General features: G+C 41.1%; 1 protein-coding gene across 12 annotated transcripts in view; it reads left to right on the forward strand.

The window, feature by feature from the left end:
• Positions 1-13,399: 13,399 nt before the first annotated feature.
• Positions 13,400-25,732, forward strand: part of ADGRG6 (adhesion G protein-coupled receptor G6) — a 93,969-nt gene continuing 81,636 nt past the window's right edge. For 4 of the 12 annotated variants that reach the window (XM_083607613.1, XM_083607607.1, XM_083607605.1 and 1 more), the window contains exons 1-2: positions 13,665-14,404; positions 21,502-21,599. In XM_083607613.1, coding sequence (XP_083463739.1) covers positions 21,503-21,599 — 97 coding nt within the window. In that variant the 5' untranslated portion in view covers positions 13,665-14,404; position 21,502. Of the gene's footprint in view, positions 14,405-21,501; positions 21,600-25,732 lie in introns of all 12 variants that reach the window. The other 8 variants (XM_083607611.1, XM_083607602.1, XM_083607603.1 and 5 more) reach the window with 5 other exon arrangements.

Here is a 25,732-nt window from a genome sequence, read left to right on the forward strand (position 1 = left end):
TCCCCCAAGCAATTCCCATTGGAGGAGTGGTATGGCCCTATCCCCTGTCTGGGCATAGGACAGGGGTCACTCCTCCTGGATCCTTTTAAAAGGATACCCTTACTCATGGAGGGGCAGCTGGAGGCTACAACCTCCCCATCCAACTAGGCTTACCCAATGCTTACCCACCTTACAAAATTGTCACGATTGCTATGAGGTAGGCGAAAACCCAAATGGCAGTGTTTATGCTAACCTCATCAGGTGCAGGGCTTTTCTTGGACCTAAGAATTGAATAATATAATATATATATTATTTGAATAATCAAATAAATAAATAATTGCTAACATTGAAAATCTGTTGCCTGAGGCAACTGTCTCATGTTGCCTAATGGCAGAGCTGGCCTTGATTCTAGTCCTCTGACTTGGTTTTTCTGCTCATCTTGTTGATTGGGGGAGATGACAGCAACATTGGGTGAAGCAGCATAGCTAGGAGTGCAGGTCTGACTATGCCATAACCACTAGGCACACACAGTTTCCTTTTCCTGCCCAGAAGGGCCACAGATCATTGAGACCTGTGCATAGTAGCTGACATAAAATTTGCTAGAACTATTACAAATGTGGATCAAAGATACTTAATACTAGTAATTTTGTTTTTCATTGGTCAGTCCAGAAAAGAGGCATCAATAGGCACCAAATATAATGGTGATAATCATTAACCTTGTTAATCACTGCTAATGCTTTTCACTGAGATTTCAAAGTGGTTTCCTCACTATTTCTTTTCCAATCCTGGAATTGCACATCTGCAAAATCTCCTGTCATCCCAACACAGACAAAAGGCTGGCAGTTAACTGGTGGTCAAAATCTCGCATTTTGGATAGTGACATTTTCTATAAGGATGTTTCACTCTTGATGTCGTTTCCATGGAGAGGGGCCCTTTGTGCTGACCACCCACCCTGTACTGTTCTTCTTCCTTGTGCAGGAAAAAGAAAAAAGAAAAGTCATGCTCTTTCCCCTGTTTTTGCCAGAAGAGTTCCTCTTCTGGAGGAAAGAAAGGAAAGAAAGGAAACTAAGTGTCTTACAGCAGCAGCAGCAACAAAAATTATATTCTCACAAACAAACAAGTCACAGAATTTGGAGATCCAGGACAAGACTTGATGGTTACTGTGCCAGTTCTCATCACCTAGAAAGGGATAGGCTTGTAAAACAGGCCAAATATTGTTCTTGGCTGTTCAGAGCAGCAAGCTGTCAAATTCATTACCCTTATGAGATGCCCAATATATTCTATCACTTTTTAAAACTTTAATAAGTTTAAATCAGACTGTGTTTACATAAATTAAGGAGTTTACGCATTCTTCTTTTCTGCAGTGTTTCTCCAGATGGTTTTATTTTTTCTTCCTTTCCCAAATTCAATCAAAATTATTTAAAGTTGATAAGCTTGTTTTTGGAAAAAAATGAGCCTTTGGCCCATATTCCTGGGAATCATGGAAATCTCTGGACCTACATTTCTGTGGTCCCCTTCAGACAAGAAATTGAGCTGTGAGCCATGTGTTCATTGCAGATATGTTTTAAAATTCAGCAGACAAGAGTTTTCAGAAATCCTCTTTGTAAATAGCCACTGTGTCTGCCGCCGCCGCTGCTGCTGCTGCTGCCACCCTGCTGCCCCTGCCCAAGCATCCCTTACCTAGGTTGAGTGATGGCAAGTTCTGGCCAGTGGCAGAAGCAGCAGGGCAAGTGGCGGGGAGAGCAGGGCAGTGCTTTTGAGGACTTCTGCTGCCTGAGACAGCTGCTTCACCCTGCCTCATGGGTAGACCGGCCCTGGCAGAAATAATTAACATGTTTCTTGTTAAACATGTGGTCCCATCTGTGACGAAAAAGTTGGGTATTGCTGGACCGGTTGGATCAAAAAGTGTTTCTTTCTTTTCTTTCTTTCCCTGCGAGCAAATGGTTGATGAACGGCAGCCTCTGATTGGTCGTGGTTCCAGGAGGGAGAGTTGAAAAGGAGGGGATTTGAGACACATTTGTGGGTTGGTTGAAGTGGGTTGAAATAGAGGTTGGGAGATAGGTAGGGAGACAGGTTAGGAGACAGGTTGAGGTAGAAAGAGTGAATGTGAGAAAGAGTTGCTTATGGGAAAATAAACAACTTCCACTCTGAGCGTATTGTGAAGGACAGAGTGTGCTGTCCTGTAGGAGGAATAGACCAGAATTTTACTGGGAGGTAGAGGTTGAGCCAGAAAAAGTAGGAGCTGGAAAGGAGCAGCCTACTTGGGACTTGGGACTAGATTTGTCTGGAGGGGAGAGATTCTTCTAAGGAAAAGAAGAAACTCCCAAACCCAGTGAAGGGAGGGAAGTATGGAAAGCCCTTGGGTCTATTGCTTAAGGTACCTCAGGGGCTGGATTGTTAAAGGGGGTGGATAACTGAAAGAAAATATCACCGTTTAAAAGAACCAAACCTATAACGCAAAACAACTGACGACAAATTAAAGTGTAATCGTACTGTATGCCTGAAGTAACCTAAGTTTAATCCATTTGTGTTGTATACTATCTTGCCTTAAATAAATCTTTATTGTTTATTTAAAGAAAACCTGTCTGAGACTCCAGCTTACTAAATATCCCATCACAAAGGTCCCCCACAGGATACTCTGGGCTAGAATTTTAAGAGGAATGGAAAAGAAATCTTCGGGTAAAAGGTTGTTCAGGGAGGTGGGGGCAATTTATCTAAGTGAGAGCGGGTCCAACAGCGTGAGAGGAAAAAGTGCCGCCGCACCCGTCGTCGCACCATCACATTTAAAGGAAGCACAGTGGTGCCTCTGCTGGAGAAAAAGCACATTCACTGATCTCTGCACTTTTAGGTAAGCATCTGTATCAACTGAGAATTAATTTCTCATTTCTGAACACGGTGTTTGAATCTGTGGTAGCAACTCAACTCCAAGCTTTCTTGCGTGAAACTGATAGCTGGATCCTTTGGTCACGTTGGTGGGTGACTTTTGCCAGGAAGCAGACAGTGGGAATGAGTCCCTGTTGTTTCTCCTGGAGCTGTCAACAGCTTCCAACACAATCAACCCATATGATATATATATGTCTGAAAGGATCATTTTCCAGTAACACACTAACTGATATACCATGACTTGTTTTCACTTATGATGTGGTGAGACTTTGCTGGAAACAAAAGCCTTTGATATTCATCTTCAGCTGTGGAAAACACCATGCATACAAACTACCGCAGATTTCTTTGTGGTGAAATTACATGCAAGACCACCCTAAGGCTACTTGACCTCATCCACTGGATAAAATGAATCCTGATCACCATGTTCTGTAAACAAAATCAGAGTAGTTTACATCTGTAAACATTTTTCTTCTTCTCTGCAGTTTTCTTTTGAAGATATCATAAAATATTTACCTCAAAGGGATATTTAAATCATTCATAGAGTTTTGGTTTTTTTAAAAAATCAGTAGTCTATCATTAGCGACATTATGCAAAACAAAAACTGAACAAGATCCCAAGGTCCTGATTATCATATGCATCTCTTCTATATTTAAACAAAAATGCACCAAAGCCAGACAAAGTTAAGCTTTTTAAGTGTGCCTTTCTGTTCCAGCACAAAAGCTGAGTTCAGGATGTTACAATTATTCAATCTCTGCCTTAATTTAATAAATGGAAACAACTGTCTGGGACACAACAGAATGAGCTCTGGAAAAACTGGGTAGGATAATAAATTGCACGCTTCCAAGAGAGTTCATCTAGTTGATAATCACACAGCCATCTTTAATTATTATTCTTGTCTATCTGTCTTCTCCAATTTTCCATACTAATATTTCAAGGATGATTTTATAAGGGCTGTTTAAAGTTACCAGGGGTGGGGGGACATTGTAGACAGCACACTGGGGCAGGGAGGGTTAACCCTTCCTTCCCAGCTGCAATCTCAGTGAAGAACACCCAGCTATTTGGGAGGGGGGCAGTGAGCCAGCAATTGAGGGGGATGGGCAGGGAGATTAAAAAGTTAAAGTTTAGGATGTTGCTGGGTTAATGTAAAAATAAAATGTAAGATAACAGTGCAGACTACTGGGAATGTTTTTTTTTTAAAAAAAATTATATTTGTTTCATTGAATTTCTGAAGGAAGTACAGTGGTAGCTTGGGTTACAGATGCTTCAGGTTACAGACGCTTCAGGTTACAGACGCTTCAGGTTACAGACTCCGCTAACCCAGAAATAGTACCTTGAGTTAAGAACTTTGCTTCAGGATGAGAACAGAAATCGTGAGGTGGCTGTGCAGCGGCAGCAGGAGGCCCCATTAGCTAGAGTGGTACCTCAGGTTAAGAACGGACCTCCAGAACGAATTAAGTTCTTAACCCGAGGTACCACTGTAGTTACTATGTTCTTATGGAAGCTTGTTCCAACACTGTTTGAGGTGTAGACATGGAAAGCACCCAAGAAGCCACACAATGTAAGGAAATCTTCACCCTAAGATGGAGAAAATGTCTTCCAGGTCCCTTTGTCATCACTGTTTACAATTCCCCCCCACTTAAAAAAAAAAAACCACACAGAGAGAAACCAGGATAGCTCTACATACATCTAAGTCAGCCTTTCTCAACCTTGGGTCCCCAGATTTTGTTGAACTACAACTCCCATCATCCCTAGCTAGCAAGGCCAGAGCTCAGTGATGATGGGAGTTGCAGTCCAACAACATATGGGGCCCTTGTGTAATTATAAATTTGATAAAATATTTAAGGTGCCACAAGACTCTTTATTTGTTTTTTGTATTCTAAAACAGCAAAAGATTGTGTTTATGTGTGTGCATTTTATGGGACCAGCTGTGATGATGTAAAATGCACCACAGCTCCACAGAGTGTCCTCATTTTGATAAGGATTGAAGGAAAATATGATAACAGAACACAATTATGTGCGTTCATATATCTGTCTCCTTGTTTGCCTTTTAAGACAGAAATTTCTTTGGTAAGATGAAGTGGGGTAGAACTCAATTTATACCTGTGTTCTCAGAATCTAATGTCTTGCAAAGAAATCACACAAAATGTCAGCTTTCTGGGGACTGGAAAGTGCCTAATGAACAATTGCTTTAACTATCCAGCAATATCCCTCTATGCATGCAAGGAAGAAGTGATATAATAGGATGATCTTTCATTTAAAGAATGGGATTCCACACATGTCATGTGATTTAGAACCAATCAAAAAGTCTTCTTGTTACATTTCAATCAAACACACACAAAAAAACATTTTACCCAAGAACAGAAGATTGAGAGCGATAGGTCAGTAATATCTGGCCTCTCAGCCAAGGACATGGTATCAAAACAATTGTCATGTATATGGAAAACAAATAGTTCAGTCTGGCATTTATCCACATTGTACTCTAAACAAATGTATTAAACTCTGTGGAAGTTTAGACTACAGCCAAGATGAAATACGCAATAATAGAAATCAGGCATATTTCTGTATCTAGCAGAGCAGTTATATTCATACCACACTGACAATTTATTAATTGGCAATAGTGCTATTGTGTACACACTTGATGCATAGCAAATCTGAATTCCTTGCCATGTAATACGTGGAATCACCCTAAATCTTCCTACAAACGAAGTCCTAGATTGCAACCAAGAAAGGTGGGATATATTTATTAAACAAATGCCTATCATTTAACCCTTTCGCTTCCAATTTCAAAAAATTGCTTATATTCTGCTCTCCTCTAATCAAAGAAGTATTTTAGTGCTGTTTTAGATTTTATATAGCAGAATATATACATTTTAGAACATATTTCTCTTCAGCAGTAAATATGAACAGGCAGTAGAAAGCCATTTGAGAGCAATTTTCCGCAAATGCTCCAACAGAATGAGGATAAAGGATGGTCTGTATGAAATCTGAAGTGTTGACAGTTGATCACTGACAAAAATTAACGAAAAGGTCTAAAAAAGGAATGCTAGAATTTATGCAGTCCAGAACAACAAAATGCAATCAGAGTTTTGCTATTAATTTAGATGTGATGTGGAATGGATTCTCTCTCTGAAACCAATATGCAAGAGTATGAAACCATGACAAATTAGTGCCATGGTCTCTTTAGCTTCAACGGTCAGCTCTGAGCCCTGAGCCTGGCCTAGCTGTCCATCTGGTGCCCTTGCAGCCTCTGACACTAGGTCTGGATTTCTGCTAGATTCTGGGTTCATAACAAACATAAGGGGCAACATGACGGGGAATGGGAAATTAGCGAAAACGACCTCCCTCCTGATCACAAACCCCATTCCTTAAGTACGGTAGGTGAGGCCTTTATATTTGTGGGAGGGCAAGTCTGTATCCAACCTCTTCTGTTCAAAAGAGGACAAATATTTGAAAGTTAAGATTTAGTTTTCAGAAAGTGGCTTCCTTAAATCTTGGCACCAAAATGCAAACTTCCAAACACAGAAGTTTGCCTCCAAACCCGTAATCCTTAAAAAATAAAAATAAAAAACACTTTGAAATTCTGGAGAGAGACTCTATTACCCAATTTCTGTTTGCATGAGTACAAGCCTTAGCAAAGGAGCCATCTTATGAATCAGAGATGGAACAGCACAATTGGTGTTGTGCCTAGCTGTCTGGGACCAGTAAAAAAGCCAAAATTAGCCTTGTTTTTGTGTTAATTCATATTTATGGCATTCATAGTGGATCCAGAATTGGCCTTCACTTATGGACTCACTGTTAAGACCATGTTCATGGAAGACAATTTTACTCAGTTATGAGTGATCGCCAAAGAAGAAGTATATAGCAGGACTGAGGCTCTTCCTATGTCATATTCTTGAGCTAGCTCGGCTCTCTTTGGCTGGTGCTTTGAGCATGGTCTGTGCACAAAGGAACACCTACATGAGCAGGTGCTTGTGCATAGGGGCTTCAAGCAATTGGCACATTTGCAGAGGCTCTAAGTGTCTCTATTTTCCAGGGACAGCCCCGGATTTACAGAAGCCATCCTAGTTTCTGATTTGATCCTGGAATGTTCTACTTTTCCTTAGGATGTCTCTATAGCGGTACCTCAGGTTAAGAATTTAATTCGTTTTGGAGGTCCATTCTTAACCTGAAACTGTTCTTAACCTGAGGTACCACTTTAGCTAGTGGGGCCTCTTGCTGCTGCCGCACAGTCGTCGCTCGATTTCTGTTCTCATCCTGAGGTAAAGTTCATAACGTGAGGTACTGCTTCCGGGTTAGCGGAGTCTGTAACCTGAAGCATCTGTAACCCGAGGTACCACTGTATTTTCATCAGAGGGTATGGTAGGACGTCCCTATTTTCATAGGAGAGATGTTGGAGGGTATGGAGTTGCTAATGTGTAGGTCCTGTTGAGGTTCCCTTGGAGAGAGAGGATCTGATGCAGTGTTGCTCACAGTGCTCACAGGCACTGCTGGCTCCTTGAGAAATATGCTTGGTGGACCAACATTCCTGGTAGAGGCAACAAGTCAGCCTGAATTTGTTGACCTTACAGGGTGGGGCCTTGGCCTTCTGGAACCTACTTGGAATCTGCCAGCTTTTCAGGTGGAATCACAAGGCCAGTTGCCTCTAGACCAGAAGGTCTGCTGTTCTTCCTCACAGGGCAGGTGGAACCGATGTCCCTGTGAGGGGCAGGAGGGGTCCAGCCCATTTGAGGAGAGAGCAGCTGTGAGTAGAGTTGTCAGTTCCTGACTGTTTAGCTGCTGTGTCTATTAATAATAAGCAAAGTTTCACACATGGTGATATGATCAGTTTGCTTAAGTTTCCCCACTATTATTTTATTATTTTTATGGTCTGTCTGTAAAAATAGAGAACAAGTTCTGTTGTTAAAGGGAAAAAAGGGCTTTCATCCATTCACCACATTCAACTGCTCTTGGTGAAAGCCAACACAAATATTATTATTCACAAGGCGCACCTCTTGACTATTTCTATGGTTTTCTTTCCCTTGCTGAGCTTTGTTTCCATACATCTTGTAAGTTTGCAAAATGCGGGAAATGGCTACATACTTATAACGTGATCCCATAGCCACAGGTGCTGAAATCAGCAGATTTTGGATCAATATATCATGGAGGTGTGGGTCTGGAGGGACCAGGAGCTGTCAACTGATCCACTCTCCTACACCGAGGCAGGATTTTCCTAAGCCACAAAAACGCAAAAGTAATAAAGTGCATCCAGTGAAGAACTGGAGAGTATGAGCTGCAATCATAATTTTTCTGAAATCAATAGGGGAAACTACCATCAGTTTCAATGGATTGGAACTGCTTCATAAGAGTTATTCATTCCAGTGGCATACACTGCCAACAAGGATTTACTTGGGAACCAAAACTACTTCTTTTGCCTTCAGGATGAAGCACTGTGAGTCAGAAGGCTTTGCTACACGTTGATTTTCCCCCCTATGTTAACATGTGGCATTTAGTTTCCATCTTTAATACAGAAATGTAGATTATTACTATTACTATCATCACCCCAAGTCTTTGAATCAATTGGCTGCAAATGACCTGTAATATGACTTCCTTTGTCACTTTGGGGCTTGTAGACTGTTACGAGTGTAAAAGGAAAAATATACACACAAAAATATAGCAATGAACTTCAAAGGTTTTAGAGTTTAGTTTTGGTTTGGATAGTCTTCCAAATTTGGAGATGCTCATTTAAAACTTATCCAGACTTTCCAAACTGCTCAGTCCTGCTAAACTGGGCTGAAAACACAGAACTGAGAAGACTTTTCCTCGTGAGGTTTCCAGTGCTTCGGCTAATGTACCCCTGATGGAAATATTTTGAGGTCAGCCTTCCTTGCATATTTCTAGACTTCCACATCTGTTCAGAAAATGGAAAATAAGAAAAGTCAATGCAGAAAATGAACTGCATGAACCTTTCAGTAATTCATCTAATGCTTGGTTTTTAAAACGTGCAAAGATTGACTGGCTTTTTACCTCTTTTTCAGGCTATTTTGCACAGATTACTTGTAGAGCTTAGAAACAAAAACAATGCAAACATAATTTATTTCAGAATTCTTACAGAATCCAGTGAACGTACAGGAACAAGTGTCACACTTAAGTGCTATTTCATATGTTCAGCTGGGGAGAGCAAAAACTTGGAGGACAAGAGGCATGAGCCCCTACCCTGGACTTTGCAGATAGCAGCATGTACTGTGCCTGCTCTGTGAGTGCTCAAAACATGTAGAGGCAACGTTTACACGTTCACACTTCACACAATCCACTTATTTATTTATTTTTAAAGAAGAATCATGTCCACAGGGCCTCTGCTAAGCAATCTGCTGAGTAACCAGGTGGCGGGCAGCATTCCCATTGAAGGCTATTATGCATGATTGAGAGAAGGCGCTTGTGCAAATTGTATTTGATGCTGTTAAAAAGGTCAAGGTAAAGGTACCCCTGCCCGTACGGGCCAGTCGTGTCCGACTCTAGGGTTGTGCGCTCATCTCACTTAAGAGGCCGGGGGCCAGCGCTGTCCGCAGACACTTCCGGGTCACGTGGCCAGCGTGACGAAGCTGCTCTGGCGAGCCAGCACCAGCGCAGCGCACAGAAACGCCGTTTACCTTCCCGCTATAAAGCGGTACCTATTTATCTACTTGCACTTAGGGGTGCTTTCGAACTGCTAGGTGGGCAGGAGCTGGGACCGAAGGACGGGAGCTCACCCCGCCGCGGGGATTCGAACCGCCGACCATACGATCGGCAAGTCCTAGGCACTGAGGTTTTACCCACAGCGCCACCCGCGTCCCATTTTGATGCTGTTAGTTGAATGCATATACTGGATTTTTGTTAAACCTGGTATAACCAATGTGGTAAGAATCAAATTAATGTAGGGTGCAAGCGGGTCACATTTCTTAACTGCATGTGCTGTACTAGTTTGTTCCTTAAGTGGTACTTGAGGGCAGTGAGTGATATTCTATTTACAGCAATATTGTCTATTATCTATTCCATTATCAAGGAACATTTTTACCCAAATCTATCTACAGCAGAACTCTTGTATTGCAAAGGATTCTGAAGCATATTCTAGAGCACACCATCACTTCATGCAGGATGAGGTCCAAACCTCCGGTGTTTCACTTTTGGCTCACGTGAAAACAGATGATGTGAAAAGCAGATGAGAAGACCAAAGGTGGATGAGGAAAGAGCACCAGGTTTTATGTGGGCAGCTGTATGGGGAGAATTGTAATTCCACTAGTGCAATTAATCCATTTGGAGTAGAGAGTGGAATGTCCTCCAGTAGAAGCTAGGTAGGGAACAAGCAAGGAGAGTCTTGATTCAACAGCAGCAGTCCCAGAAAGCACTTTAAGATTGGGTGGCAGTTACATATTTCACAAAGCATCCACATAACCCCATGATGACACAATCACATGAATTTAAGTGTATGTTTGCATATGGGTAATTGTTATGTTAAAGACATGTTATTAGACCGCATTTGTTTATTTGTGTGTAGAGGGCTCTAAGCAATTAAGAGGAGGCAGGGCTTCAAGGTACCTTCGGTGTATGGTGTGAATAGTATAACTTCGGAGTCACCAACTCACAGATCACAGAACTGTGAACTTGAAAAGTGTACATTGTGACACTTCGAGTTCCTGACAGATGAACACAATCTCATGTGAATTTGTTGCCCAGATGTTACTCTGTTGACATAAGCAGACGACTCGTATGAACAGGGAATTGGGGACTGGTCTCAGGTGCTTGGAAAGTTTGAATCTTCATATCATTGCTCCTATTCTTGCAGCAGATCAAGAAAAGATCCAGAGGGATGCTGCAAACCCATCCTATGAAGATGGATGGTTGCCAACTCTTGACTCAGTATTCCAGTTTCCAGGAACAAACACAGCATCATCTAATGCTCGGGGGGGGGGGGGCACAACGCACACCTTCACAAATGCACGAGATCTTTAACCACTATGTCCCACATACTGTTATGCCTAGCATTCAATGCTAGACGAACTTTAGGTTTCTAAATCTACATCTACAGTCAGCTTTCTCTCATGATATCTGCAACAGATAACTGAAAGTGTGGCTTGCTTCCTGCCAGACAAGCATGACTAGTGTAGCGGTCCACAGCTTTTTATTTATCTATATAAAATAATATCCTGCTATTCCTTCCTCAGAGCAGCGTGCATTAAAAAGAGTACACAAGAACAGCAGCCAAAATATCTAGGAGGGCAAAGAAGCGCAATAAAAAAAGGAAAGTTTTAATTGCATCTGTATTAATTTTGCTTCTGGAGCACTTCTTCAGGAGCACGGGGACAAAGTATTTCTCTTTTTTGAAAACTCTGTGGCAGCTAGTACATTAGTAGTCTTTAGTCTTTTCAGGACCCACCTAAAGCTCAAACATACATTTGGCAAACCCACTTTTTAATTTTACACCATCAATTTCTATATTGGTAGTGTTGCTGCTGCAACCCACTTTAGGTGAGGCTGTGACCCAACCATGGGTCTCCACTTTAAGACTAGTGCAGCACACACACAATGGTAAGGAGTGATAGGGTACTCATCTAGTGCTTTGAACTAAGATGTCACCTCTGCAATCATCATGCAATAGTTAATTATAATGGTACTGGTGCTTGATTAGAGTATATAAACACTTATGTATTATTTTAAGCTGAAGGGAAAACCTCTGAAGCTGCGGTCATGTTTTTGTTTTGTTTTTTTAGATGGGCTAAACCAATCCAGAATGACAGCTAGTGAACTTGGAGCCAATGGTGGTACAGTGGTTTTAGAGTGTTGGACTAGGACCTGGGAGACCAGGGTTCTATTTCCCACTAGGCCATGAAGCTCACTGGATGACCTCAGGCCAGTCACTGCCTCTCAGCCTAACCAACCTCACAGGGCAATTGTGGAGATTAAATGAGGAACGGAAGAACTATGTAAGTAAGCCACCTTGAGCTCCATTGAGAAGAAGGTGGCATATAAATGCAAGAAACAAACAAAAAAGTCATACTGCTGAAATGCATGTGGTGTTCACTGAAATATGCACAGGACTGTATATTTAAAGGCCTTCTTTTAGGATTGGAGCTTCGCAAGGCTGCTTCCAGCAAATAATTTACAAAGCAATAATATATCAAAAACCACAAACACTAGAATAATAAAATTTATAAATAACCATAATTAGCAATAACACTAATCACTAGCAATAGCCAGCCCAATATACACTATAGATAGTGTTTGTGTGTAGATAGAGCAAACAGATTTTGGATTTACAGTTAATTTGGAGGCAGGGGGCAGGCTGGACATACTGTTAGCATGTTATGGATTTTTCTTCTCGAGTTTTTCAGTTTGAAACATTGGTCATGAAATTCTTCAGGCTCATTATCATATCCTAGGCATTGCTTCTTGAATAGGGTGTCCCTCAGTGACTCAACCTGAAGTCAACCTTCTGTTCCCAGGAAATGTGCATGCATGGGGGAGGAAATGTATTTCCCTTTGATCCTAGCAGAATGTTGATAGATTCTGAGTTAGTGCAGCTGGCACAAGGCCAGTGATTGTGAAACAAATTAATCATGCTGATTCACAAATGCATGTTCATTGCTTGAGAGTTCATCACTCGGTGACTTGCAGGGGTGTGCGCTTGTATCTTAAATTATTTATTTTCTTCAACCATCTATCTATTTACCACTTAACACTGTAGCTCTTAAGCAGTGTACAGTAAGGTTAGATGCAATATGAAAACTCAGTGATGTTAAATTTCTGATTATCGTGTCACACATGGCAATATTCACTTAACACAGCAGTTGCAAGGGGACGAACATGTATGTTTCAGTTAAACCGTCCAATGGAAGTGTATGGCACGTACCACATATGAATGAAATTGCCACTTGTTTTTCTGCCAGTAACGCTGTGCCTCCTTGAATAACTTATGAGAAACAGAAGGAAAGAGGAAAAGCTGAATCTACACGGTCCTTCGAGAGATTTACATGGAAGCCGTGCAAACTTGAAAACTCATTTCCATGCTCATGCAAAAAATCACAGACCCAGCATTCTGGGGTGCCACCATAGTCCAAAAAGTGATCCTGAGTAAAAATCTCAAGGATGCGTGGGGATTCTCCCCATGGCGCTCCCTATTTTTGTGCTATGGAGCCACGGAAAAGTATCAGGTTAATGCTTTTCATGATGCAACCCATGAGCATGGCTCTGTCATTTGATGACGATGTGGGGGTCTCCGTCAAGGGTGCCAATTTGAATAAAATAGGGAGGGGCTCACTATTGATCTCTTGACGTGGCACACCCACACTATTTGAATGGCAATACAGTACCTTTTCACTAGCGGGGGGCGGGGCGGATCCTTCAAATATATTTGGGGGTGGGTGGGTTTGCAAAGGGATCTCGGCCCCTAGGAGCTGACTCCTAAGGTCCCCGTCGAAACCATTCCAGGTCCGATTTTTACCCAGGCCAAATGCAAAATGTCAACAGGTGTAGCTTTCCTCGGAAGCCTTCTAAAAGACGCCTTCGCGTGATTTTCCTAAGGCACATGTCTCAGGGCCCTTTGGAAGTCAGGCCGGTGAACCTGGGGCAGAAACTGCAGAACTCCCCACCCCCACAGTTTCCAGCACGTGCTTCTCATTGAAAAGGAGATTCCAGCGTGTCGGCTAGTGCGTGAAGCTGCGCGGCGTCGGCGTCGGTGCTTGAGAAACTTTTGGGTCCCTTCCCTCCGCCCGCCGCCCCCGCCGCTCTAGGGTGGGGCTGAGCGTCGTAGGCCGGCCTCCTGAGGCGAGAGGGGGCCAGCCGGAGCCCGCGCGGGAGCCCCACAGGCGAATCTTGAGGCGCGGCAGCCACCTGAGCGGCCGGCCTCTAGGTCTTGGCCCTGCGCGGGAGTCGCCCCACTGGGCGGGAACGTGGCGCAAAGGAGCCCTTTCCGCCTCGTTGTGTGTGGGGCTCCTTCGCCCTCAGAAGAGACGCAGCTGCCGCCGCCGCCGCCGCTCAAAGTTTTCCCTGCGGTGTTTTGTGCCGCTTTCTTCTTGGTTTTTTATTTTATTTTTTAGCCTGCCCCTCAGGCGGGGAAGAGGCGCGAGCCGGTATACCGCCAACTTTGCGCGTGGAGGGAAGCCCTGAGGGGGATGGAGCAGCTGCGCTCGTGAACTTGTCCACGGAGAGGTAGAAAAGCCCGAGGAGGAGGAGGAGGAAGAGTGCCAGCCAGCCCTGGGCAGGAGAGGATGGTTGCGCGCACCGAGTAATGTGAACATGTAAGTTTCGCCTGCCTTCTCGGCCCTGGGAAGGGAACGCGCTCTGCGTTTCTTCTTCTTCTTGCCGCAGCCTCGCGAATGGCTCTCTGATGCCTTGCCAGCCCTCGGGAACCAAATAAACCGGTTTCGCGTTCGTCTGCACTTTTCTTCCGCAGCATATTTAGGCCAGACACGACAAGATCATATCTCCCCACGGCCTCCCCCGAGACTGAGATGGTGACTCTTTTCGGGGCAGAAAGGTAGGCAGGGCCGGAAAGGAGGGACGGAGGGAGCCTTTTTTTCCTGAAGAGCAGGTAAGAGGCTTCGCACCAGCCCCAAAGCTCGTGATTTACCAGGATCTCTCTCCTCCCCCCCTTTGTTAAAAAAAGAGGGAACAATTGATGACATTCTGAATAGCAGTGGTGAAAGAGTTAGTTTTAAAGATACCACAAACTCACATTTGACGCTTGTTAGTAACTTAATTTACTTCTGCTTTAGGGTTTCCTGCTCTCGTGGATGAGGTAGGAGGGCAGTTTGTGGGTTTTTGGGTTTGTGTTAGAACTTCATGAAGTTATGGTGACATAGAGATTCTGTAGAGTTTTAAACCCCAAACTTTCCCTGAGTCAAAGTGGGAGCGAGATCTTGGTTCATAAAGGAGCTATTTCAAGCTGAAAAGGTGCTCTGCCAAAAAACAAGGGGGGAGGTATTGAGCTCCTTTGGACTTCCAGCCTTTCCTCCTGTCTGCTAGGCTGTTAGACTTTCTTTTTCTCAGAGAGAGAATGTCATAGCGTTAGATTTGGGAGTTTATGCATTTGTTAAGTCTCCTAGTGGCTGGCCGGACTTGCCCATTTGGCTACTACTGTGCATTCAAGCGCAGTAACCAAAATCCTCTCACCTCCTTTGCTTGGCACTTGGGTAGTCTGCCTATATAATCGGAGGGAACGGGGATTTTTGCAGACTCAATTATTTTATCAAAGAAGGTGAAGAATAAAAGCTGTCATTTTCAACATGTTCCTGAATTAATTCTCCCATTTTGGTTGTAATGCTTGGGAGTCTTGGAAGTGGTAAACAATGAATAATGTTTTGCTACCAACTTCAGCATCTTTTCCTGTGATTAATTCACTACCTCCTATAAGTTAATTAAGAGAGAACACTTACATATCACCTTTCATCATACCAGATTTCAGATGCTGAAATTAATACATTTTTAAAAGGTATCAGATTTATATCAGAGCAACAATGCAATGCTTAATACAGCTATAATGACAATTTCATCAACATTTCTTTTGGTTCCAGTACAAAATAAACGAGATCCAGTTCTTTTGAAAATCCCTGTTGTCTGGGTTCTTCCCTCCCATAGTTGTTTGAAACTGGTAATTTTGGTCAATACTATAAATATAATGTCCCGGGTCTTCTTCTGCCAGTGATCAATTGTTGGAGCCTTAGTGCTTCTCCAAGTTCTTGCAGTCATAATCCGCACAGCTGTTAACATTTGGATGCCAACACAATCCTATATCTCTGAACCTGCTGTTTCACATGACTTGGGAACATTGAACAGGGTTCATTTGGAGATTACATCCCACTTTCTCTTTAACATTACAGATTCTTTTACAAATAAAGACAATTCTATGGTGGTTGGTTGGTTTAAAAAATCTCTTAGATCACTTGTTACTATCCTATCAGTTTCATTTCCCACTGTAGACAGGTGTAATGACACAAACTAGGGCACCATAATGATACTCATAAGTAATATTACACTACTGCAAAATGAAGTGGAATAGAGGTGGCTGTGATATAATGGAATTGGGGACTCCTAAACAGAATGGATTTACAAGAAAAGGGGGAAGTGGTGAGGCATTGGGAGGGAATCCCACCCTGGGCTCTTTATGCAGGAAGGGTGGGATAGAGATTGAATAATAAATAAATAAAAGTTTAAACAAAAAGTTTCTATTATGTATTTTGGTCTCCCCCCCCCCCTTTCAGGGTTTATTTTGAAATTGTGAGCTTCTTTTGGTTTCAGCAATAAGATGAGATAAAAGCTGCAATCCTATGTGCTGGGAAATATGCCTAATTGAACAGAGAAGTATTATTGTTGCAATTCGTTGTAATGGACACTGAGCCCTTGAAAAAAGTTTGGAAGCTTTTTGGAAGTGTTGCAGATATTTGCATTATAATTAATTACATTCTTGAATGTTAATGTTATAAAGCTAATAATACATGGGTTGGATTAAATTATTCTTTTTATAGTTTATACAGTGGTACCTCGGGTTACATACCCTTCAGGTTATATACGCTTCAGGTTACAGACTCCGCTAACCCAGAAATAGTACCTCGGGTTAAGAACTTTGCTTCAGGATGAGAACAGAAATCGTGCTTCGGCAGCGCAGCGGCAGCAGGAGGCCCTATTAGCTAAAGTGGTGCTTCAGGTTAAGAACAGTTTCATGTTAAGAACAGACCTCCAGAACGAATTAAGTTCTTAACCCGAGGTACCACTGTATATGCATTATTGTTTAGCAGTTAAAATCTTTTATGATCACATTATAGTCTTAATATTTGGTTTTGTTTGCCTTCACTCCAAACTACCCTTTTGAAAAAGCACCTGAGACAGCAGTTTCTTCTAAATGTATTGCACAACATCATCAAAAGTTAGTCTTAAAGAGGAAACTTATATTTGCATGCTCTCTTCTGTAAGTGTACATGTAACTTCATCTGAGGTCAGAACTTCACAAATGCTAGTTCTAGTAGCTAATCATGCAGGGTCACAGCTGAATGAAACCAAGGAAACTCTGTGCTCACCCTATTCATTACTCTCACCAAAGTCAGACTTTGTAACATTCAGCTTTAGAGGGTCGTACTGAGTTCTTTGTTCAATACATCATGTACATATCACAACAGTGCAATGCAGTCTTTGGCAATCCTCTTCTCTGTGAATGACTTTTCTTGTTATAATGTGCCTACTCAAGACCAACTACCTAATCCACAATTCATGTACATATGTACTTTTTAAAAAGCGGTTGGATTAAAGATGATTCATTCTGTTCAACTGTCATCATTTTTCAATCTCAAGTCTACTTCAATTGGGCAGTGCATCAGACAACAGGGAGCTCAGCATTTTGAGTAAAGACAAAATTATGGCACTTTCCTGAAAGCTATGATAGACAATGTAAACCTAACTATGGTCCAGGAAGGAAACAGAATGAGGATATACAGTTATTTGTCTAAATATCTTACATGGAAATGTACTGATTTTTTTTTAAAAAATCATCATCATCATCATCTCTACAGTAAAAATGAATAAAAATAGAATATTTCTGTTGCATTTTCCAATCACTTACATTAAAATAGAAAGGTCTCGCTGAAGCCCACTGGTTTGCATCCACCATTGTGGAGCTATCAAAACTCTTAATGCTCGTTATTCATCATTGCTTTGGGGTCTTGTAATGTCTTGGAAAGAATGTCAAAAATTACAGTTAGAAATATACTCTACATACCTTTCATAAAGGATGTGTTTTCAGTTTCAGTGCTTTAAATGTGAGTCACTGAGCTCAGGAAAGTTCTTTAAAAAAGAAAAGAAGAGTTCCCACATATAGCTTCATCTTTCATTTTCTTTTCTTGAAACTTAATAAGCCAAATTCAGCATGCTAGTCATATATTGCAATTCAGTAGGGTCTCACTGAAACGTCTGTTTTTGCTGCCTGTCTAGTATTTCAAAATTAGGGAAAGGTGTGGGCCAGAATACACGTTTGGTGGACTGTGTTCAGCATGATCTCTTAATTGTGTATTGTGGCTATACATTCACACAAACATTGTTTTTCCATACCTAAGCAGGCAACAAGAACAGTTATTTGCAGTTGAAGTAACTACAAATTGAGTGGCATGCAATTTAACTCAGCACAATTTTATTCTGGATTATTTGATAGATGGGTTGGCTTACAGTTAGGATCCGATTGTGGAAGTTTCCATAGCTTAGGTCAAATTGAATGGTGATTCTGGAAGAGGTTGCCTGCCCATTCAGATGTGGTTTGCATCTGAATCCGCATTAAGTTTTATTTGGCACCTTTGGATAAGTTCTGTGACACATTTGGAACTTGAGTGCCTTAGCTGATCTGTGGAGAGTTGGTAGAAGAATGGTCTGCTTTGGGCAGAGTTTAGACTGTATGCTGCATCGTCACTTTTAGTCTCTGATTATGCAAACTAAATCAGGGAATCAAATAATGATTCTTTTCTAAATGCTACTGTGTTTGTTGACTTTAGGTGAGTGTTTTAAAAACCGATATGTGTGTGTACATGTGAGGTAACATTAGAAAATAGTGTCCATTGTTGGAAGCCAAAGGAAGAGAATTATGTGCAGCAGTCAGTAGGAAGGAGCAAGGGAGGATGTTAGGAATATCATTAGGCTCTCACCTTCACAAAGTAAATTTGGCAGGTCTGTTTGAGCGATGTAATGTCTCAGGCCTGCTGTAGTCAGTCTGTTCAAATTATAATGATTTTTTCAATCCATTTTTACAGCACATGTCATATGTTATTCCAACAGATATTTTTGCTCAGAGTGCATACTGGCCATCCTCACTCTCTGCCACTTATACTAACATAGAAGGTTATTATGTGGGTAGGTGAGAGGAAAGAAAAATAAGTGGGAAAGAAGTATTATTAATATTAGCTTTTGGTATGCCTCAGTGTTTGGAGTACACATGTTGAGATTTAAATATCTATATAAAAACAAAATAAAGTAGATGTAACTTGAGACATGGACCCTGGATTGAGTAGAATAATTAATTTAGGACGACCTAGTCTTTCTTACCTTCAGTGGGAGGAATTTGGTGTAGCACAAGCATTTCAGCTTGTCCCCCATCTCCTCCTGTGCCAATAGGGTGGGGACAGTGTTAGAAACTCAGATATATAAGCTAGGCACCAAATGGCACCTTAAACCTAGGTTATGGTCACTACAACGGAATGTCTATTTTCCAGGGAGTTGGACTAGATCACCCTTGGGGTCCCTTCCAACACTAGAGTTCTACGATTCTGTGATCTCAGTTACATTGCTTGACTGTAGCTTGCTCTTAAAACAATTCACTTGTCCCAGTATGCAAGAAGGAGAAACCCACAGAGTGGAAATGGAATTAACTATGGACTAAGGCAGAGGTTTTTAAACTGTGGCCACCAACCTGGCACCCAGAAATCACAATTGGACCTGTGCCCATAGCAAAATGTGCCTAGGGAATTTTGAACACAGGGAAGGGGGAAGGTTACATGGGGGAAGATGTGGGGAAGCCCCATTGTGCTACTGGAAGTCCTTATGTGGGATTCCAAAAGCAGGATGTATTAACTAACCCAATAGCTGTAAACTAGAGTTTCATTATTTTATTAGATCTTTTTGCACATACATTGTTCCATGTTTGGTAAGTCATGTGTTATAGACATATTAGGATACATAGGAATCTGAATAATTTGTAGTTTCTTTCTCATCCCCCCCAAAGGTGAAAGCATAATCTTTTTTAAGGCAAACTTGACTAAATATGGAAGCTTAGATTTCACTCTGTGATATTCATGGTGCAGTCTGTATTTACCCAGTTCAGCTTAGTTTATAGTTGTATTTGTTGAAACACTGGAGTAGCTACTTGTGTTCATTTGAACAGATAAGGTAGTTTTGTGTCAAAATTATGTTCAAAGCATTAATGCTTCTTAATTCTGCTTCTATAGAAATCATGTGGAGTATTTCACTATTATCACAGAGAGCCAACTAAGAGAATTGAAGGCAAACTTCTAGGTCTAATAAAGAACCCAGCATATTGGTACATTTATTAACTATTCATTACACATTTCTGGCATTCCATTTTCAAGGTTTTTATTGAGGATTTAGTTGCAGTTGCATTGACTTGCAGGACAATCATTTTGTTGTGTGCGAATCTAGTTTTAGAGTGTCTGGCTTCATCAAAGATCTTTTTATGTCTCAAAGTCCCAAGTAGTGTATGATCATCTTCAAGTGCTATTAAGTTTATTTTTACTGCATGTCAGAAAACTCAGTTCTTTTAAGTTCATAATTTAGAACAACCTTCAAGAAACCATGAAGCAAGCTTTGCACAACTAGCTACAGTTTTAGACTTCTCTTTCACGAACAGCAGCTTACCTCACTATGTGGCAAAATACTTTTGAAACTTGGTGCCCTTTCAAAACCATCTTGTGAAATGGCTTTGCAGAGTCTGTTGTTCCAAGAAAGTGGCAAAACATTAAAATATTCTGGTGGGTAGACATTGATACATCTGGATAATACAGTTTTACCTGAACTTCATCCATTGTGCTGACAGATCTGGCGCTTATCTCATGGTCATGTAGTTTGACAATGTAATGTTTGTTTTATTTGTGAAAAAATGAGAGTGAAATTTATATATTGTGCAAGAAGAAGAGAAAGGGAAGATTAGGGGAAGGAAGCCCTGCTGCGGTGTGCAGCAGCGTGTGGGCAGTCCAGAAGTAGCTTTCATGATCACGACCATTGTGCTTATCAGAAAGAGGTTATGGAAGTGGTTTAGCAAACCAAAATCAGTTTCTTTTTTTGGTGTGTGTGTTTTTAAATAACAGCTAACACATTCTAGAATGGTCTGTCAGCTTCAGAGTCATGCCGTGACTGAACCTAGGAACAAAGCTAAACATGTTTTATTGGTCAGCGTGCTTAAATTGAGCCTGATTGACTTAGATACAACTCAACTCCACCGAAGTTCTAGTTCAGAGTTTATGTCTCTAACATACCTCTTGTTCAGTGAAGCATAAATCCTATCAACTCTTTAAAGCAGGAGTGGAGAACCTTTTCTAGGTGGTGAGCCAGATCCTTATTTCACCTCCTCAGAGGGCCAAATTTGACAGGCGGCCAAGGCTACCCACTTTTCAGACACCTGATTTCGGGTGACACTGTGCTTTAAAGCTCCAAATATGGGGACTTCAGATTGTAGCATAGGGATTTTAAACAGCTCATGCTACACTTTGACTACATGCCTGATTGCCGCAGGGGAATAGACATTTGCAAACAACCTTAGCCTGGTGGAACTCTCTGCTCACCAGTTTATGAGTGGAGGGTTCAATCCTGCTGACTACAGTGGTGTATTTCACTAGAACATCCCCCACAGGGAATGTGATGGCAAAGCAGACTCCAGTAGGATTGAACCCTGCCCTCCTGCCCACTAGCTGATGTTACACAGTGAAGTTAGCTGATGGACAGATGGGTATGGTTTTGGGAAATTGCTTTATGGGTCAACTTGAACTCCTGGAGGTCCAAGATTGGCCCATATCTGGATGTTCTCCATCCCTGCCTAAAGGAATGTTGCATTTGTTAGTGATTACATTTGTATTAGTAATAGCAGACTGCTTGCACTAAAAAGCAAAAACATATTTTAAAATTTCTTATTTTTTATTTTCATAGGATGTCTTATGAGAGCCAAGTGTGGTGCTACCAGTGGAAATGGAAGCTCCATTTGCTGTTCCTATTTACTCTGTATCTTATATGTGTACAGTATTCAGGTAAGAAAGATGTTTTTCTTCTCCCAGTCCGCTAAAATGGGTGAGAGTTGTAGAATACCATTATCATGCTTATTATACTTGGGTTGTGCAGAACATATTTGGAGTTGACTGTATCAACATTGATACGGAATGTTACTGAGTTCATAATTTGTGCACCCTGCATATTGTTGTGTACACCTTGTCTTATATGCAGCTTAGAAGTCTTGGTGTTTCTATGGAATTCACAACTTTCCTTTCATTACTCAGTTCTTTAAGCTACTGTATTTCTAAGAGGTGAATTCATGGAAGCAAGAAAAATGAATTCATTATTCTATATAGTCTCTGCTTATACAAATTGCTGTATGTCTGTGCTGGGGACAGGATGCTGGATCAGTTAGACTGCTGGTTCAGTACAACAGTTAGGTTCTGCTGATTTACTACTACAGTCATACCTCATGTTACATCCGCTTCATATTGCGTTCTTTCAGGTTACGTCCCACAGCGACCCGGAAGTACCAGAAAGGGTTACTTCCTGGTTTCACCGCATGCACAGATGTGCAAAATGACGTCACGCATGTGCAGAAGCGGCGCTGTGGGTTGTGTTCTTTCATGTTGCGAACAGGCCTCTGGAACGGATCCCGTTCACAACCAGAGGTACCACTGTACTGCATTAGGTCATTATTGAAACACTGTCTGTTAAATACAAGAAAAATGCAAGAAAGAAAAAAAACTCTACTAGGACTGTGAGGATTTATTTAATTATTTTAAAATTTACTATCTCACTAACAACAAAATATTCATGCTTGACTTGCAATACATTAAAAGCAATAAAAGACAGATCAGTAATAAGTTATAATTGATAACAATCAAGCTATAGATAGCATAAAAGTTAGTGTGCCAGGAGAGCTAAAATTAACTGCAAGTCATGCCAAATGCCTGCATGAAAAGCGAGGTCTTCCCAGAGCTGCATCGGAGGGAGGTGGACCTCCCTGTACAGGGAATCCCAAAGCTTCCATAGAATAATTTAACACAGGATTTCAAGGACTGCATGTTACTACAGTTAATTTACTTTTATCTTTATCAAGCTGTTGTGTGGCACACAAATCTCAACAGGTGTGTGCTTTCTGGCATTCTTAAATCATGTACCTTAAGTAAAAGCCAAAGATCCTATCTGTGAGTGAGTGGCAAATAAGTAAGCGCTCGTTTTTCATCCTTGGGTTACAAAGGCAGAACAAAATCACTGCAATTCCAAATACGGTGCCAAGAAGAATGGAATGTTTATATAGCATTGTTACCAATGCTTTGTGAAAATTATCTCATCATATCATCAGGGTGTGTATGGGTATGGTTCTGATTCAGCAAGACTTGTTCCTCCATATGCCTGGTATTTCTATCTTTAATAATGCTGACTGCCAGTTTTCTTGAAATAGACACCAAGCTAACTGGCCTGTAAATTCCAGAATATCATCAGTATCTCTTTTTAAAAACTTTTTAAAAACTTATGTTAACATTGCCTGCTTTACAGTCCTCAGGTACAGAGGCAGATTTTAGAGACAAGTTACATTTTTTTGTTAGAAGATCAGTAATTTCTCATTTGAATACTTTACGAACTCTTGGGTTTGTACCATTGGACCCAGTGATTTGTCAGTTTTTAATGAGTCAAAATGTTCTGGGAGAGTTTTGCATTTAGGGTCAAAATTATTCCAAAACCAGAATTAATAAGTACTGTTCAACATGGACTCTGCAAACACGTATAATGTCTAACTGTCTCTAATGGGAAAATGTATTAAAATTTGGGTTGTAATGTAGTTTTGTAAGTCTGTGGGGTATAATTGGTCCTAAATATTAAGAAAAGTGAGTAATGTTTCTTAACACAAAAGTGTGTTTTCACCCTGTGTGCTCCTTTCTCATGAAATGGAAAGAAATATTAATTTATTTCATAAAATTTATTTACTGCTTGATTGTAAAATAAACCTTCAAAGCAGTTTTAAAAAACCATGGTACATTGTCTTAACATTTTCTCTTAATTTCCATTACAGTGGTACCTTGGTTGTCGAACTTAATCCGTTCTGGGAGTCCGTTCGACTCCTGGAACGGTTTGAAAACCAAGGCACAGCTTCCGATTGGCTGCTGGAGCTTCCTGCACTCAATCGGAAGCCGCAGAAGCCAAGTTGGACATTTGGCTTCCAAAAAACGTTTGCAAGCCGGAACACTTACTTCCGGGTTTGTGGTGTTTGGGACCAAAACGTCTGAGTACCAAGGCGTTCGACCCAAGGTACGACTGTATTGTGTTTAAAACCCTGCACACAGGGATGCTTTAGTTGTGATTCGTGCATTGCAGGGTATTGGACTAGATGACACTTCGATTTCCTTCCAGCTCTACAATTCTTTGATTCTATATATTTATGACATCAATGTTGGCTTATTTGTGAAAGGGGGGTTGTATGTTTATAGGGCAGATCCGACAGGACAGTTAAAAAAATAAAATAAATAATTATGCATAAACACAAAGTGGGAGCAGAGTTTAACTTGAGCCTGAGCCTATCAAGGCTTAGTTGTGGTCTGGAGCCTGCTTTCAATAACATTCCACAGCTTTGGAACAGGCAAAGCGGTTATAAAGAAAATGTCTAGGATTGGGTGAATTGAGTTGCCTTCATTTTCATGTTCTGATCGTGACAAAGAGATAAAATTTCTAGATATCCAAAGTAACTGTGCTCCAGTTTATCATGGAATTGATGAGGGGTTGGCATTCCTCGACTTAAAATTAAGTGGCACATGGGACATGGTGAAAGATGTATGCGTTGTTGAAAGTTTTGGGAGCGGTGATCATAATGCTATAAAATTAAACATATGTGTAAGCAAACAGTTGTCAAGAAAGTCCAGTGCAATCACATTTGACCTTAAAAAATGAAGCATCTCAAATAGGAGAGGATGGGTAAAAATGAAGTTGAAAGGGGAAGCCAAGGAAGTCAAATCTCTTACTGAATGGTTGGGGGTTGTTCAAATTCACAATAATTGGGACTCAGCTAGAATGTATAGTACAGATCGAAAATGTGCCAGTGAGGCCGCATGCTTTCACTGTTTCACTTCTGCTCATAGAACCAAATGAAGGCATGTATGCTGAAATGTAGGCGAATGGAGGGCTAATAGGATATTCCATTCATATGTCAGCAAACCTCTTGGACTGTAATAGCCAGATTATACCTAGACTTCCTTTAGATCCTTCCATTTTGGCTAGTCCACCATCTTGGTCACTGACTGTAACATACGAATAGATTTTTAAACAACAGTTCATTAAAAGTGCAGATTTTTTAGGTCTATGTTTACTTGCTACTGTCCCGCCCCCCCCCCCCCATGGTTTTCAAAAGACCAAGGTAGGGTTTTTCAGAGAATCAGTGCTGTGATGAGAAGGAAATGGAACCCACATTTCAGTTGCTTTCTTTCCTCTCCCTATATTTGTCATATAAAGTGCTCTGACAAATAATTTTTACAGACTGGAAACTACAGGTCTGTAGAAAGATAGGAATTCAGTTAATTTAGTAATGAACAATGGAATATGATCATAGTGTTCCTGGGGTGTTTTTCCCCTTTGTTTATTAACTCAGCTTGAGATGAGTGTTCAGGCTAGTTGCTGCAGTACTCCTTGAACAGAGTTGGTTTTGTTCAAATGCTAGCCCTGACCGTTCAGTGTTCCTGTTCCCCTAATTAATGGTGCAGTGACAGGCTCATGCTATCAGACTGAAGTCATCTTTTATCATAAAGTGATTATTAGGTGCAGAAAAAGAGCTCATGGCTTAAGTTATCACAAAGGAATGTGTGGCAAATGACAAGATTCCTAGTGCTTCCTTTGTATAAGGTTATAGAAGATGGAAGGGGAGCCTGTTCCAGATGTTCCAGGGAAAGTTAGTTACTGAATTTATTTCTTTTAATGTTCAGATATAAAATTTCATCTGTAAAATGCAAGTTGATGTGCTTGTAAAGATATCCTGGTTATGATCCTAAAGGCTGTGGATTCCAAATCAAGGTTCACTCTCTCCAGTATATACCCCTCCCCTATGCATGATGTTGCCACATCACTGCCTCTTATTCAAAAGGCAAAGAACAGAAACTGCTTTGTGTTAGAATGAATTTAGGTAACCATTTCCCCCACTGTA

Source organism: Podarcis filfolensis (genome assembly GCF_964270895.1).
Source record: "Podarcis filfolensis genome assembly, chromosome: 3".
Classification (NCBI taxonomy): Eukaryota; Metazoa; Chordata; class Lepidosauria; order Squamata; family Lacertidae; genus Podarcis; species Podarcis filfolensis.